The 17,147-nt window shown below is 39.0% G+C and overlaps 1 protein-coding gene across 3 annotated transcripts in view; it reads left to right on the plus strand.

Annotated features, from left to right (window-relative positions):
* Positions 1–17,147, plus strand: part of SCAI (suppressor of cancer cell invasion) — a 45,226-nt gene that overhangs the window by 22,126 nt on the left and 5,953 nt on the right. For all 3 annotated transcript variants that reach the window (XM_075170870.1, XM_075170868.1, XM_075170869.1), the window contains 11 exons: positions 1,174–1,269; positions 1,897–1,983; positions 2,559–2,657; positions 3,994–4,090; positions 5,498–5,596; positions 6,702–6,854; positions 7,701–7,802; positions 8,587–8,688; positions 10,356–10,434; positions 12,540–12,639; positions 13,117–13,198. In XM_075170870.1, coding sequence (XP_075026971.1) covers positions 1,174–1,269; positions 1,897–1,983; positions 2,559–2,657; positions 3,994–4,090; positions 5,498–5,596; positions 6,702–6,854; positions 7,701–7,802; positions 8,587–8,688; positions 10,356–10,434; positions 12,540–12,639; positions 13,117–13,198 — 1,096 coding nt within the window. The remainder of the gene's footprint in view (positions 1–1,173; positions 1,270–1,896; positions 1,984–2,558; positions 2,658–3,993; positions 4,091–5,497; positions 5,597–6,701; positions 6,855–7,700; positions 7,803–8,586; positions 8,689–10,355; positions 10,435–12,539; positions 12,640–13,116; positions 13,199–17,147) is intronic.

Here is a 17,147-nt window from a genome sequence, read left to right on the forward strand (position 1 = left end):
CCTGTTTGGAGTGATTATTTGTAGGCCTGTTCTGATGCTTTTGAGAACCTGTTAATATTGAGGAACCTTGATAAAGGCATGTTTACAGGGGTTAGAGAGCATGGATTCCTTTTTGCCCTTTAGACTGTATTTGTCCGTAAATACCAATGTTTTTGCACATGTCCAGTCGCTTGACTCATGTTAACTTGCTCATGGAGAGCACTGCTTCCATCTGCTGCTATTCTGCATGTTGGAGTAGCCATTCCAGAATCCCAGGCACATCTGGAGAGAACAGGCTCATGTGTACAGTGTGTCATATGTTCATAATAAATGCCATATAAATACACTGTAAATACACCATATTTTTCATGACTAACTTAAAAGTGAATGTCTACCTGTATAACTGGTGGAAGCTGTTGGACAGGACTCATCTTGTTGAATCTTTTGGGGGAGGAGAGTCAGCCTTTCATAAGGGGTCTGCTGTGCTGGGGGACTGTTTGTCAGTTTGACTTGTAGCTGGACAAGCGCTCTCAGGTAAGATAGTAAGGATTGTGGATATTGACTGATAGAAACTTAATGGTTAAGCTGCACACCTTCAGTTTGCTGTTATAGCATCGTCCTTTTTTGTATGGAACCTGCGGAGCTCAGGCAGTTTGAGACATTGGCTCTCTGTGTCCCCAAACAGTGATTAAATGTAGGCAATCACTCAGAAGATTTGCAAAATGCATGGGACCTTTATTAACACTGATAACTTCAATCCTTTTGCATTTGAAAAGTGACTAGAGAATTCATCTGAAAGCAGGAAGCAGTTATTAGGAGACAGAACTGAAGAATTTTTTCCTCCCCTCAATACATGCTTCTTTCTCATATATATGCCTATGCAGTCTTTTCTTGTATATGTGTTAAATGAATATGCTGTCTGGCTTGTGGCATGTTTTTAGGGATACTATGGTCAGATCTTGATATATGTACTTCCTACAAGCTAAGCATGATTTCCTTGCGGATTACAGTAACAACAGGTTTTGAGAAACTAGAGGAATCATGGTTCTTCTAGTTCTGGGTGCAGGCAGTGTTATAAAGCATTTCAAGTCAGTTCTGACAAAAGCTATTCTGATGTTGACACATACGCTGCTGTCACACTGGACTGACTGGAATTTACTCCCTAACTCTGCGTTTGTCGCTTGTCTGTTGCAGGGATTTACCTCAGTACGGGCAAAAGCAGTGGCAGTCCTATTTTGGGCGAACATTTGACGTTTACACCAAACTCTGGAAGTTTCAACAGCAACATCGGTAAGGGAATGTTGTAGGCAGACGTGTTCTGTGGATTTAAGTGCAGCTTTAATCTCTGGTATGCCTAGGGGCCCCAGTTAAGATTGAGATTTCACTGTGTTATTCAAGCATGAAGGGAGGGAATAGTCACTTCCTATAGTGCTCACAGTCTAAAGAATTAAAATGTTGCAGAGTTTTCAGTGTGATTTTTTTTAACAAAATCCTTTGCTCTACTTGAATGCATGTTGCTTTAATATATTACCAAGGAGAAGCTGGGATGATGGCTTCTGCAATGCAGAACCCATCTGGAATGGTGTGAAGCGTCTTGCTGCAGCGTGGGCTCTGATCTTTCACACCTTATGTTGGCTGCGTAGTCTGAGTGTTCTCCTGGGAAGTTGTGACCTTTTGTTGTGTGTATTTTGTGCAACATACTTATGTCTAGCTCTCGCAAGTTTATGCAAGATAAATGGTCCTTGTTCTGGTGTGTGTATGCAGTGCTGTTGGCTCTGTAAGGGACTGCTACTGGGAATGCCACACCAGTAATGAAAGCTGAATTTGGCCCTACAACGGCTCTTTGTCTTGTCTGGTGTGATGTTCTGAGAAATTCTGGAATGCCTTTTAATCTTTCTTTTCTCTCTTGCAAAATAGACAAGTATTGGACAATCGGTATGGGTTGAAGCGGTGGCAAATTGGGGAAATTGCTTCCAAGATTGGGCAGCTCTATTACCATTATTAGTAAGTAAGCACAGAAAAGGATTCAGTAGGGGAATGCAGTGTTAGTGGCAGCTCCATGCCAAACATCTGGATACTCAGTCAGGAGAAATGAATGTATCAGTTGAGTCACGATGCCTGTTTCTGAATGAGAAGGGCCTTGGGACTGTATGGGGGTGCTGCAGAGAAGGGCGCCCGTGAACCCAATACCACATTGCTAGTCACGTTGATACTGCTTAAGGACTTATGTCCTGCCTCAAAAGTGTCTCCAAGTCTTCCATGCGTGCTGCATTCGACTCTTGCGCAAAAGTGTGATTTATACGTTTGGGAGCTTAATGTTCCTTTAAACTTTTGAATTAAACTGTCACCTGTACATATGGGCACAAGATGGGCAGATCTGATCGTTATCTGAAATGGAATCCAGGCTCTGAAATCTGTCTTCCCAGTAGGCACAAAGAATGAGAGTCTGGCTTTCATACGATGTTACTTGAGGAGGGAGTTTTGCCATTGATGCACAAGATGGTTGAGGGGGCAGGAAGGGAGGGTTTGGCATGGATTTCCATCTGAAGCAGTGAGCTAATCTGGTTCTTCCTCTGCAGCTTGCGCACTTCAGAAACCAGCTATCTCAATGAAGCTTTCTCCTTCTATTCAGCAATTAGGCAGAGGTCATACTACTCCCAAGTCAACAAAGAAGACAGGTATGTCTGAATGAATGCCCTCATTTCTTTCAAGACTAGAACAGTGTATGGAAGCAGCAAGTACACATAAACTGTAGGAGCATGACTGGGATAAAATCAGTGTTGTTGGAGGAAGTTTCTTTTAATCCTCCTGCCATGATTAAAAACCTCAGTACAAATAAGAACTTTGCTGTATGACTGGAAGAATATTCTATTATCTGGTCCTTGCTAGAAAGCTATTAGCCCCAAAGTTTTGTCGTTTTGAGTCCTGAGCAGTATCAGCGCTGGGACCTAGTATGCTGCGGCTGGAAGACAAGTTAGTCGGGCTGAAGCAGAGGAACCTGTTTGATTCTAATCAGTCTTTTCAGGGGAACATCAGTTACTACTGCAGTACAACAGCCATCTGTAACTGACTGGGACAAGGTCCAAGAACTTCAGGAGGCATAACGTCTTCCTTTTAAGACACTATACTGAGAAAGGTACACTCAAAGCAGGGCTGGGTTGTGGCAGTGCAGAAAATGTGCTGCCTGCCAAGAACATGGACAGACATAAATAAGAATAGGTAGAGAACTCATTTCTGGATCCTGATCTTACATTCTAGCCAGTAAACCTGGGTTCCCTCATCAAAGTAAAGAAGAAATGATCTGAAGTCCTCATCAAGATAAACGCAGAAGGTTAGTTAGGGAGTTTCCTGCCAAGCATTCAAGGATCTCTGGACTTAAACCAATTGCACGTCTCTAGTCTTGCTGATGTCTAAACGCACCTGTGTGCCACAAAAAGATGAAAGTTTCCCTGCTCTGTTCTGATATCTGTTGATCCTATTACGTTCTCTCTTAAAAATCTCTCAATTTCAGTCTGAGTGCTTGAGCTGTTTCAGAGAAGGTAGGATTGACCAAGCATGTTTCTAGATGCTGTCAGAAGATTTTAGAAATGGATGAGTAATTATGGGCTATGCTGACTTGCAGATCTCTTAAGTTGTCCCAGGTGGGTGAACTCTGAGCCAGCTGTGATTATCATCTGATGCAGTGGGGTCAGATACTGCCCATGAACTGTCAAAAAGTTTGAACAGTCAGCTATTATATCTGACTCCCATGCCTGTTCTCATGTAAAGAGACTGTGGGGAAGGGGGAGGCTGTGGCTTTCTTGATGTATATTTTATGTCTCTGTACTCAATTGTAAATAAACTTCTAAGCAGCCAGGTAGCTATCGATCTCCATGAATTCAGTTAGAACACTTAATCTGTGGAGTGTTCAGCCTTGCTCTAGTCTTAAACTCCTCCTCTCCCTTACCCCTGTTGCCTACCTATGTTCTATTTTAATCTCAAATTTGGTTGTGGTGTTTTTGTTGTTGTGTTTAGGCCTGAATTAGTGGTTAAGAAGCTGCGTTACTATGCAAGGTTTATAGTGGTTTGTCTCTTGCTCAACAAAATGGATGTTGTAAAGGACCTTGTAAAGGTATGTTAAAATGAGGATAAAGGTGCTGAGGGGTGGGAGGTTGCTGGTTATTCAGGGCTTTTCTCCTAATTAAGGAATCCATAATATAGTCTATTTCAGTTGAAGTATCGCTCATTAGATCTATGATGTTAGCTGCTGCTGCAGCATAGCTTTTAATTTTTTTCCTCATTTAATTGATTGTGCTGTTGGATGCCACAGAAGGAAGGAATAACATGGCTGGAGCTAAGAAGATTCAGTATGATGTGAACATTTGGCTAGAGAAAAACTTTATGAATTTATATAGTTAGTTAGGAATAAACTGTAAGATGCATGTTATTCATCTGAAAGCATGGGGATCATCTGATAAGTCTGAGTACATCTTCATTCCTGTAGTGTATTTAAGACATGGGTGGAATGTCCCCCAGCAAGTCTTCATGACATACTGTTGCTTGGAAAGCCAGTGTCTCCTAGCTTATGTTGAGCTTATTTCTCTTCCCTTCCAAACAGATATTGCTCTGTCCCATGTCTAGAACACATCCTGAATACATTTTGCACTTTCCAGAGACCCATCAAAATTAAACCTTACTAAATAATGTAGATATTACTATGAAATTGGAGAGGCTGGATCTGCATATGGCTCTGCTGTGGGAATAAAGCATTGAATGCCTATAAACACAATCTTTAGGTACAAAAAATAGAGTACAGGCCAATGTTGATCATTGCTTTTCTAGTATATCTGACATCCAATGTAGTGAATATCTTCTGTGAATCAGACATTTAATAATGACACTTTAAACTGAAATGATTTGATAGCATTGTTTGAACACCAAGTAAAAATATTCCAATAGCTGCAGCTTAGATAGGGAGGTACCCTTTAACTACAACAAAGGAACAGCATGCTTCTCCTGACAGCATATGCTTCCCAAACCCCTCTAACAACCTTGCTGCAAGCAGCTTCTGGTATTGACAGTTTTGTGTAGGTTGCATTACTGTCTTTGTGTCTAAGCTTAATTGAACTGCTAGCTTAGCTTAGTAGTAGCTAAAAAAGCCATACCACTCACTTTCTCAATGTATTTAAAGTTACTTGTAAGCTGAAATTTGAGTCCTTGGTATCCATAGCTTATGGTAATAACCAATGACATAGCTGTATGTGAGTACGATAGTTATACTGAACTCCAGAAATTCTTTGCATTAAAAGACACTTTGCATTGCCAAAACTCAGTGTAACGTTGGCATTCTGTCTCCTGAAAGAGCGTTTTGGCTAGCATGTTAGTCATAAGTGTGCTGCGTATGTTCTCAAGTAATTTTTTTTTTATTATTATTATTCTTGAAGGCCAGCACAGCTAACAAAATTGTAAAGTTACTGACAGCATGTTAACCTCTCAGTTTAAGAAGTAACTATGTCTGTCTTTGACCTTTTTACATCAGGAACTGTCAGATGAAATTGAAGACTACACTCATCGTTTTAATACTGAAGATCAGGTGGAGTGGAACCTGGTTCTTCAGGAAGTGGCAGCATTTATTGAGGTTAGAATACCATTCCCTTTTAGTTTTTAGTTTAAAAGTAGAATTTTCTGACTTGTTCACCGCAGTGTTGCTGTATCACCACCTCTCTGTGGTAAGCAGGTGTGCCATGTGCAGGGACAATATTCCTGCCCAATTTAATCATTGAAATGTGTTTACAATGGTGTAACAGTGACAGCTGTTAAAGTGTCTGAAGAGTCAGACCTGGTCATGTAACGTATTGAAGACAGAAGCATGAAGCTGAGATACACTTGGTCACCGTATTGGTTTTGCTCTTGGTGTTCAGAAAATGGTGGAATTCAAAGCACAGCACTTGTCATGGTCAATATTTTGGAGAGACTGCCAACTCTAGTTCTGTTGTTGTGGAAGCCAATCCAATTTGCTGATGTTTTGATTGTGTTTCAGAGTGTACTTTGTTGGAGTACTGGTCTATGGCACTGGCAATGCATAAGCAGTATGTAATAGAAAATACGGTGTAATCATGGCAGCTAACGGATAGCTCTTAGCATATTTGTAATGTGATGAACTTCTAAAGTTTGTTAAAAGGAAAATAAATTTGTTTATTCTGTCAAATGAGACAGTGTTCTACTTTCCTCCTTTTGTACAAGATGTCACTGTGTAACACGAATATTTATTTAAATATTGCCAGAGTGGATGGCAGCATTACCATTCGCTCATCTCCTTTGCTATTTATTTCTAGGAAGGGAAAGTGAACTAAAATAGTGCAGGATTCTTCTGTATTGTAGGAATGTTTAGTTTATTCTGCATGAATTTTTAGGTTGTTGATGAAATCTGGTTCCTCAAGTATAGAAAAGCTGAAGCAGAGGTCATGTCATTTAAGGAAGTATGTTCTTCTGTTTGCTGTACCTTTACGTACTTGTACCATGTATTTGCTTGCAGTCCCTAAGAGCTGTGTCTTTTCCAGGTGGTGAGGCATTACTCTGTAGCCTGCATACAAATATACAAATATATGTATGGCAAATTAATTTTAAAAATCTGCCTCAGTTATGAAATGTTTACTGTAAGTGACAAGACCTTTGGACTTCTTTCTGACTACAAATCTGTATGTTTTCTTGAATTCCTGATTTATTCTGGTTGCTTTTTTTAGGCAGACCCTGTCATGGTTTTAAATGATGACAACACCATTGTAATCACCTCTAACAGGCTTTCTGAAACAGGAGCTCCATTGCTAGAGCAGGGAATGATAGTGGGACAGCTTGCTCTTGCAGATGCGCTGATTATTGGCAACTGTAACAACCAGGTAAAAGAAATTCCGGGGACTTGAGTTTGTGCCTTTGGAGTTCAAAGTCCTCCCCCCTTTGACATCCCTCCTGATCATACAACAGAGATTCCAATAGAGGTGAACATTAAAATATTTTGATTGTGATGTTTGCAGTGGCAGCAAGAAGAAGAGGTTCTCAGAAATAAGATCTAAAAATGAAATGTTAGGTATTAGACCTGTTGTACTGACCTCTTACTGCTTATATTCATCATGTCAATTAAGTAGATACAATTGATTTTTATATACTGGATTGTTCTTAACAACATTCAAGCATGAGAGGCCTCTGGGGTATGTCTAGAAAAAGCTCGACTTAGGCTTTCGCATGACATACTCCAGCTTGTTGCAACTTCAGTTGCAATAGGAAGGGGTTTTCAAAAGGCACTCAAGATCTTGTTTTTTAGATGATGATGGTAGTGAAGTTGTACAGATTTCATGACTTCTCTCTGAGCTCTTTTTTCAGGTAAGCAAGGGAGTTGTATCTAAACTACAGTTTGTGTATCTTTTTCAGATTTTGCCTAAATTCATAGTAGATAGTGGTTTCAGCACTTGATTTGTAAACACCCCAGAAAAGTCTGTAATTTACGAAGTAGGGGTCTGCACTACAGTGAACTGGCCTGGTAGACCACTAATAAATAGACTTTGTCCTCTGTGAGCTCTTCTAAAAGTCATTCACCAGTCTTTAGAGATTCAGAGATGACACTGACAGATCCCTGAGAGACAGAAAATGGTCTGTCTGGTATGCAGTTGAATCTCTTACCTGGATAATTCCAAAGAAATACTGTTTAATCTGTATCTGGCAGAGTAAACTGTTTGACTCTTTTGCAGGTCAAGTTCAGTGAATTAACAATTGATATGTTCCGAATGCTGCAAGCACTTGAAAGGGAACCAATGAATTTAGCTTCACAAATGAACAAACCTGGAATGCAGGTAAGTTCCATTTCAGTGACAAACCTGAAAACAGATCTTAACTGGGTTTTGTTTGTTTGTTTTGTTTTAAATGGTGTACTCTTTCAGTATTGTCACTGTGGAGAGCAGGTTAGTAAAGCTGGTGTAACTCTTACTAGAAGTTAGTGAAGAGTAGGCTCAAACCTGTGGAGTTTGATCCAAGTAATGTCTCTTTCCCCCCTCTTTTTTTTTTCTCCTTCGCAAACCTTCAATAGTGAAAAAAATAGCAGAAATGAATATTTGGGCATCATTTCACAAATGGTTTCCATTGGTCTAGCCACGGTACTTCTGAAGGGGTGCCATGCCTGTCCTTGTCCATATACGCTCACCCCTTCCTTTGTTTTCACTTTAGCAGTCATGCAGCCAGATAAGTTCATCAGCTTGCTAAGTCATCTGAAAGTGAAATATCCCCTTCAGAGAAAGCATAAAAGATATTTTATCTGGAGGCAAAAGGAAATACCTGGATTTTCATTTATTTAATTGAGATGAGGAGTGAATTTTTTCACTCTTTCTTGAATGATGCTTTAGAGAGTAAAAAGTATTTAGGACACAAATGTAAGTGAGGGGTAATATAAAGTTCTGGTTCAAATACTGTGCATCTTGCTTTACTGTGTAGTAGGAAATGCAGCACGGGCAGACCATTTGCGTGGGAAGTATGTGGAAGATGAACATTCTAATAAATAGAAATTTAGAGGGTTATGAAACTGCTTTGGTAATATACAGTTGTTGGTTTTTTGTGTTGTGTTTTGTTTGTTTTTTTTAACAGGAGTCAACGGAGAAACCAGCCAGGCGGGAAAACCCCCATAAATATCTACTTTACAAACCAACTTTTAGCCAGCTATATACATTTTTAGCAGCATCATTTAAGGTTTGTAAAATTGGTGAATTGATTTGTAATAGAAAAATACCCAGAATTATATGTGACTGAATAAAATGTAGTTGAGATAATCTCTTATACTTCAAGATAATGAAGCCTTTTTGGCCTTCTTAAAATGTTCAATATGATCTTCAGAGAGGATGGAAATATTATAGATATGTGTAAAATGTACAGTAAAAGCAAATCTGTTGACTGCTTTTAAGGGAAAGAAAAAAAATTCATTTTAAGACAGAAACCCAGCTTGCTGTTATACAGAAGTTATTGTATTATTGCTAGAATATAGCCATCTTCAGAGCGAAGCTTGAACAACTCCTGTGCAAGCGATCTTTGTACTGGCTGTTCAGTATCAAGAGTGGTGCATAGCAATACTATGGAAAGCCTTAAGTAATGTGATGTAATGTAATAGTTGCATATAATTTAATCTTATCCAGTAATTTTATTTGTACATGTGTATGTACACACATTTATATACAGACATTTATATTTATATATACAGACATATATCTAAAAATAAGTGTTTCCTATATATAAACTATATTTATTTCATATATATATATATTGAAAAAATATAGCAAATGTTTATTGAGATAAGAGATCTGGAGAACAGAAAAATCTTAAGAATATTCTTCTACTTCATGTTGTGCCAAACACAATCCAAAATCAGGGAAGTATGTCAAGAAACTGTTGCTCTTAAGCACTGTATACCTGGTAGGTCTCCAGTTCTGTATCCCATTTGAATTGTATCTCTCTCCTGCATGTGCTATATTTTTATCTGCCTGTCTTATTTTGTTACCCACCGTTCTCTTCCATGTAAGTGATCTATACATTCGTAGACTTCTTTTAATACAGTTGCTGTGCTTTTTTTAATGTAATAAAGTTGCTGGGCTCATTATGCTTAATTATGACTGTACAAGTCAGCAACTTAGGATTTACTAGTAAAAACAGAATATGAATCCTATAAAGAAACAAGTTTCAGTTTATTTCAAGAAACAACTGTAAAGAAACAGCTGGTGAGGTGAAGGAAGGGCATCCTTACTAATTAGAATTTTGGGTGCCTGCGTGCTCAGCCTTTTGCAGAAATTAAAAGCATCTGTTTCCTCATGCAGACAGCCCATTAGAAAGGTGGAAAATAGATTTCTTTTACAGGTCTATACAGAAACCTGGATGTGTTGTGCTTGTTGTCCAGCTGAGAAGGGTCAGAGGGAAGAGGCAGATGTTGCAGCCTCTGGAGTATTTGGAAACAAAGAACTTCCTTTAGGATCCTGAATTGTTTGGGAGTTAGGGTCTGCATGGATCTTGGCAGCTTTTGATTTCCATATCTTGGAAGGCCTCAGATCTGGCTAGATAGTAAGAGAGTCTATGGGGAAGCAGATGCTTTTTTAGTGCTGCTTGAACCTCTAATATCAGCCTAGAGGTCTGTGTGGAAAAAAAGTATGAACGTATCATCAGTTTACGCTTTTGTCTGTGTACTCAACTATTTGAAGGGGTGTGTGTGGTGGGGAAGAGTATATACACATTCAAAGAATAGAGTGAAGGGAAGCCAGAAGGAGGAGTAGCACAATCTTAAATGACAATGGTTTTATCAATGTGATGATTGAATATCAAAATAAACTTATATGTTTCTTCCTTTGCCACTCTTCTCTTTATTTGAATTTCAGGAGCTGCCTGCGAACAGTGTACTGCTGATATATTTGTCTGCCACGGGCGTGTTTCCATCAGGTCGTTCGGATAGTGAAGGTACAATAAAGGAATGCTCCCTGTCATGAACAGGGCTTGAATTCTCTGTATGTTCCAGGACAAGTGACCAAGAAAGATGTCACAAAGCTCCTTTTAAAAGACAAGTCAATTTTATTCTCCCATCTACTTAGTAAGATAGCCTTTTTTTCCCACAAACAATAGTTAATTCCCCGTGTTTTAATTAGTGTGCACTAACCTGAGACCTTTTCAAAGGACATACCCAGTTTTTGATGCACCTGAAGTATTAAAAGCTTCACCAATTTTGAAGACCACATGGCTCAATTGATGCATCAGTGCAAAGTTAATAAAATGGCTAAATGGCACTTTGTGATTCCTTCCAATCTCCAGTACTATGAGAACATACGGTCAGGAGATGGGTGGTAAAAGGGCTGAAGCGTCTGCAGGGACTGTTCTATTTGCACGCTTGTTAATCTGACAATTCAAGCCCTTCTCATGATTTTTGACAATTCCCCTCACCTCATCCTCCTGTTCTTTGCAACCTAGCAGAATATTTGGATGCAGCTGCAATCTAAAAGCTGAAAACTGGCTGGCTGAAGTAGACACAGTCAAAAGATCTGTTTATATAATTTAAGGAAAAAAAAAGAAAAAGTTTTTAACATCCTAAATATTGTACACGCCTCATCTGTTTGAGACTTGCATTCCTTTATAAGATGCATGCCTTGTCCATCCCAATGCATGATTTATAGAGCTCTCAAAATGTTAAAGGAAAAAAAATCCCTGTCAGCTTTGTATTGTGGCAGTGATTTTTTTAAATGCTTTTAACATTGTACTTTTTGCTGCAACTTGGTGATAGGTTCTAACTAAACCGTGTTCTTTAAAGCCTGTGTTATGTCCACTTCACTGCATGTATTGTTTCGGCTTACACCTTACTGTAGAGGCATCCAGGCTCTGTCATTTGAGAGCTGCATGGTCAGACTTCAGATTCATTAAATGAATCCCATTACAACTGCATTCTTTTAATAAGGTAGTGTAGTCTGCACAGACCAAAAAGTTCTACCTTTATTAAAAGGGAGAGCAGCTGCACGTTGCAGTGTTTATCGCCTGTAAGCCATTTGTGTTTGACAGTTCACATGAGACATTTGTAACAGTGCTAAATTAATGTATGTTCTGTTCCTAATTTTGTATTCCCAAAGCTTCCTTTAAAATGGAAAGGTGTTTTATGTAGCCAAACCTGAAAAAATTGCATTTGGTGGCCACATATGAGTCAGCCAACTCTGCAAATGTATAACAGAATGAGGAAATCGTAATACTTTATTTTACTAACGTTAATGACATTTCATACCCATATCAATGGCAGAAATATTTCCTAGTATCTCTAGCAATTTTTTTTTGTGGAGGATTTGATATTTTTTTATAGCCATTAGTTTCATCTTTGCTCTCCATCAGACAGTTGGGCAGCTAGCTCAGTTGTACAAACTTAGCAGATCAGGCTGTGTGCGTTTAAAAACTGTGAATTCTGTATTTGAAATCTTAAAAAATAAACCTTTGCTGCAGATTTGAAATCTAGTTAAAACTGTTTTGTCTTTTCTAGGAGTATTGAAAACATATTCATTCTCTGAGCTCTCTCTTCTCCCCTTTGCAGTGTTATAACTGCAGATGATAATATTATATCTATTCTGAGAGGCTACAGGGTTTTTGAATGATTGAGCCTTATTTTTCGATCAGAATTTGAATCTAGAATATGCTAGCTCATATAGTAATTTTACAAAGGTATTAATTTTCCTGGATGAAATGTGTAATGAGTTTTAATCTTTTTGCTACGTAGCATAACAAAAGCCAATATTTGGATCTTTTGTATTATGTTTGTGGATAAATAGTGAATAAATAAATTAGAAGTTATGAAGTTGCATTGCTTGCTTTTATTTGATACTGAAATACTGCTGAAACTACTAAAAATGCATAAAATTGAATATGTAGTTAGTAAAGCCTCCACATTCTTCCATCCCCTTCGTACAACTATAGTAGTTCAGATTCACTTAGTTTTCTGGGATTTGTGGTTGCTTCCTCCCTTTCATGTAATCATTAAATCCATAACGGAGGTGAGTTACCTCTGCTGATTTTAGGTTTCTTTTTGCCATGTGTAGGTCCATATGATTTTGGTGGTGTTCTGACAAATAGTAACCGGGACATTATAAATGGGGATGCTATCCACAAGCGAAACCAGTCTTACAAGGAGATGCACTGGTAAGTTTCATGAGTGTGACAACTGCAAATTCAGAAGAATTTGTCCTTAAAGAGAAAATGTATCAAAGCCTCTTGAACTCAAACTCTTCAGTGCAGGATGTCGCAATTGGCTTGAATTTGAACGATTAGAAATGAATATGCAACTCTAAATAATGATTTATACATTCCAAAAGTATTACTGTGACTTAACTTAAGTTCTTTATTACTGGAAAACTTCAAATTAATGATGGATGACTTCTCAAGAAGATAAACATTTCTTGTTGGGAAAGAACTAATAAGAAGTCCAATAGCCCATGTTATAGAGAATACCAAATTAGTTTTGCAGTTATTCTCTGAAGATGAATCTGAGAACTAGGGCATGAGGAATGTGCTTGCTTTTTATCTGGACATGGGCAGCTGTGTGTCTGAGAAACTTGTGCACTGTCACAGCTTTGCAGCAATTCTAGCGCTCTGTGAAGTGTCCTTTCCTCTTTTCAGTCTTCACCCTGGAGATCTCTACCCTTTCACAAGAAAGCCCCTGTTTATCATTGTGGACTCCTCAAACAGTGTCGCCTATAAGGTAAGGCTCTTGAAGGAAGCTACTCGTATGGTAGGATACAGTGTCAACCCCTAGTTAGCTTACACTTTTAATAGGCTATTTTTTTAAACAGTTTGTATTCAGTCTTTCTTTTCTTTTGAGGTTGTGCATGCTAGTCAGGATCTGATCCTATGAATAGGAACAAGAAGGAGAAGCACATGAACAGCCGCTCATTGGAAAGTAATAAATCCTTCTGGAGGGTAAAAAGGTTCAAGATTTCCAAGGTCTCTGGTGGGAGGTTTATTTTTGTTATATACCAAAGACAAATCTTGGTGTGTGTGCATGGGGGAGGGGGATAACTAATCTGCTTTTTTTTTTTCCAGTCATCCAACACTCAGTTGCTCTTAAGCAACAGAAAGGAGTCAAAGCATTGAGCCTGATCTTATAAAACACGGGGTATCTGTGTCTGAAAAGTATCTGAACCAAGGAAATAACAAGACTCAAATTAGCATCCAGTGATACTGTAGAGTGGTATATGCTTGGACAATGAGCCTCCTTCCTAGGGTGCTATGGACTTACAGTAGAATTACTCCATGCCAAATCACCTTTGGGAATCTGCAATTCGGGTAATACAGAAGCAGGCATTTTCAGTCTCAGTTGCCAGTTGCATCTGGATAGTATTGCGACATGTATTTCATTCATGAATGGGATATTAAGAATGTGCTATATCTGGGGAAAGTGCCACTTCCTAATGTCTTCCTTTTTATAGCTCCATTATTTGCAGTGAGAAAAGTGAACATTCACAGCTGCATTTCAGAGGAGGAATAGGGACGTCTAGTGGCCAGATGAACTTGTTCCTGGTTCAGTATCCACAGTCTGTGTCATTTGTTTTAAAGGCATTTGTTGGCCAATGAGAGATACAAAATCAGTGATCAGTACAATTCAGAATAGTTCTGTATTGAGCCAGGGAACTTTTACCTGACAGTCTTGATAATGATCTGGCCTCTCTATAGGGTTTTTGGTTTGTTGTATTGTAATGCATTTCAAAGGGCTTTTAAAATACTACTGCATTTAACTTCACCACGCTAGATTTCAGTGCAAATCTGCTTTTTATTAAACTCCCTTCCCCACTTAAAGGGGGGGAAATACAATTAGAACAGTTTACTTGTCTTTCTGAGAAAATGAGAATTTGGTAGGGATTTATTTTCCTCTGCTTTTTCTGACATTCATTCCAGTATAACAGGGGGGGCTTGGTTTTGTTTTGGGGTAAAAAGTGGCTTGGGTTTGGGGTTTGGTTTGGTTTCTTTACCCCCTTCCTCTCTAGTAGAATTGCTGAAAGATGTCAAGTGGATCAACTCTGTAAGAGGGAGTAAGGGATTCTTGATGATCCTTAATTCGAATACAGCTCTGGTCATACCAGGGTTCTGTGGACAGCTTAGAGCAAAGGATCTTTTTGAGGTGATGGATTCCCACATGTAGATTTGTAGCTCTTGTGAGAATAACTGTCAAATGTTTACAGTAGAATTTGCTTTTTGTATTACATTTAAATTTGATAATTGAATTTTCTTTAGATTTTGTGTGCACACAGTAAGCAAAAACTGTAACTTCCATTTAGTTTCTTTTCCTTGTTCTGCAGTGAACTGACCATCAGTAGTGTAAAATACCCCAGTGCTCTGTCTGTTAAGCACACAGAGCAGCTGGTGTGAGGAAAGTCCAACTCTGCCTGTGTGTAAGGAGTATAGAAATGTGAGTTTTGGAAGTATTTCAGGACAGGATTATGGAAATGGCTACTAGGACCTCTGACCCAGATCAGAATAGTGTGGGCACAACTGTGAGGAATCTAAAAAGAGCATATTTAAAAAAATATATTCAGCATTTGAGAACACACACTCACCTTCACAATCTATTGCTGTTGAACCTAGGCAGAGAGATGTGTGGGGATAGGTTTAGGTGTTTTGTTTTGTTTTGTTTTCAACTGAAGGTAGATGGCAGAGCTCTGAATCTCAGTATTTTCTAGCCCTCGTAAATTCCCGTCTGTTGTCGTTCTGTCCGTGTTTACGTGCTTGGTTCCTTGTCACCAGAATATACTGATAGTGCTGTCCTGTGACACACCTCTGGGTGTGTTGTGAGATGCTTTGTAGACTCAAGTACTGGCACAAACAAAGGTTCTGTGCAATTGTGTGAGAAGTTGAAGTCAGTGTACTGTCTTTTTCCACATGGCTGCTCTGATCTTTTCTGATAGGACAGTAGTTATCCTGACATTTAAATGTCACTACTAGCAATGCTGACAGTAACAGCAACTGCTCACACATCTTTTTCTACAAGCCATTTCTGCTCTCCTGCACGCATTCTCATCCTCTCCCTCTCTCTGGAGGGCTTAAATGGTGATGACTGAAAGTAAGTCCTGCCAGGAAGTGACTTGCCAGTTTGTCAAATCAGCGGCACTTGACAGCTTCCTCCCCTGTATATTTAGCTGAAAGTGGAAGATAACTGCAAATCGAGCATATCCACTTAAAGCCATGATTTTTTTTTTTTAACATTTCCATTTAAATATAGATGGCTGTGTTCTTGAAGGTTACAACTGTATATGTGGATGAAATAATACTTCAAAATCAGTATCTTCTTGTAGCTGTGGTTGTCTAAGATTACGGTCAAATGCAAAGTCTTAAAAAAACCAAACCAAAAACTCTGGCCAGTGAGAATGCAAGGCCTTTGTTGGTGATGTGGTATAAGTACTCAGCTTAGTAAAGCTTACATGTAAAGTGACTTCTTTTGGAGATGACGAGTAGTTCTTTTTTGGAAATGGATGTATATGAGATGCATTTTAAAAAGCAGCAATGGTTCTGTTGGAAAACTTCAATACTGAAGTAAAAAAACAGAGTCAATTTTAAAACAAAAATGCTTTTTACCCTTTTTGGCGTTGTCCATGCACCGAAAGGTACAGCATTCCTTATCCGGAGCCGCTACCAACATCCAGGCTGCAGGGCGTGTTCTTCTGGTGCACCTTGTGGTCCTCTGCTCCAAGCCATGGCTGTAACGTGCCCCTGTTCCCTTGTTGCATAGTGGTTTTCTGTGGAAATCGGGAGTGGAGGTGGTGGTGGTGAGTGAATCCTGGTGTTCGCTTGGGCTGTGGTAGGCATTTGTGTCTGGGCAAGAGCTGAGACAGGTACCTGGAAGCTTGAGAGTCTTACCCTCCCGGATCTGTAGTTTAGAGGTAGCGACTGGCATGAGCAGCTGTCTTTCAAAGAGCGCATTCTGTGTTAAACCGTGTAGTTTCTCCCCTTTGCAGGACTTACGAGCTATGTTGACTTACCCTGCTGGGTCAGAGTCCAAAATGATCTCGGACACTGTCAGTGAGTAATACCTTTCCTGAGATACATGAGTTACCCTTGGTTTCGCTTTATAGCTGTAGGCAGTGTTTAATTGTATTGTCATTTTTACTGATGGAGTGTATGGAATGTCTGGTTTGGTCTCCGAGTGATACAAGATGAATTCTAAGCATACATGTTACTTGAGAAGATGTAACCTGCCGGTGTCTGTTCTGTTCAAACTGGCAATGTCTGGGGTGACTCCTTCTGGAGTTTTAAATGTTTCTTTATAGTAAGGTTTTACTAATTACTGGGTTGGCCTGCAGTTACTGTCTTCATGGTAACAGTCTTTGTTTCTTCATTAGAGACCAAACCTTAGTATCTAGCATTATAAATCTCCCTTGAGCTTTTAATGAGATAGAAAGGTTTTTAGGACTAGTCAGCACTCTGTCAGATATGGGAAATACTTTATTTTGATTAGACTAGATTACTGTCTTTGGTATTTAACAGACTTAGATTAAATTAATTCAGTGAAACTAATTTAATTGAAATATACTGCCCAGAAGGGAGAGTTCCATTTGAATTAAGCAGAAGCCAGAAGGAATTAAAAAATGAGCTTTTTGATGATTCTACATAAGCAAATACTTCTGGTGATGTATACCTTACATTTGTAACCTGCCAAT

The sequence above is a fragment of the Calonectris borealis genome, chromosome 21, assembly GCF_964195595.1.
Source record: "Calonectris borealis chromosome 21, bCalBor7.hap1.2, whole genome shotgun sequence".
In the NCBI taxonomy this organism is placed as follows: Eukaryota; Metazoa; Chordata; class Aves; order Procellariiformes; family Procellariidae; genus Calonectris; species Calonectris borealis.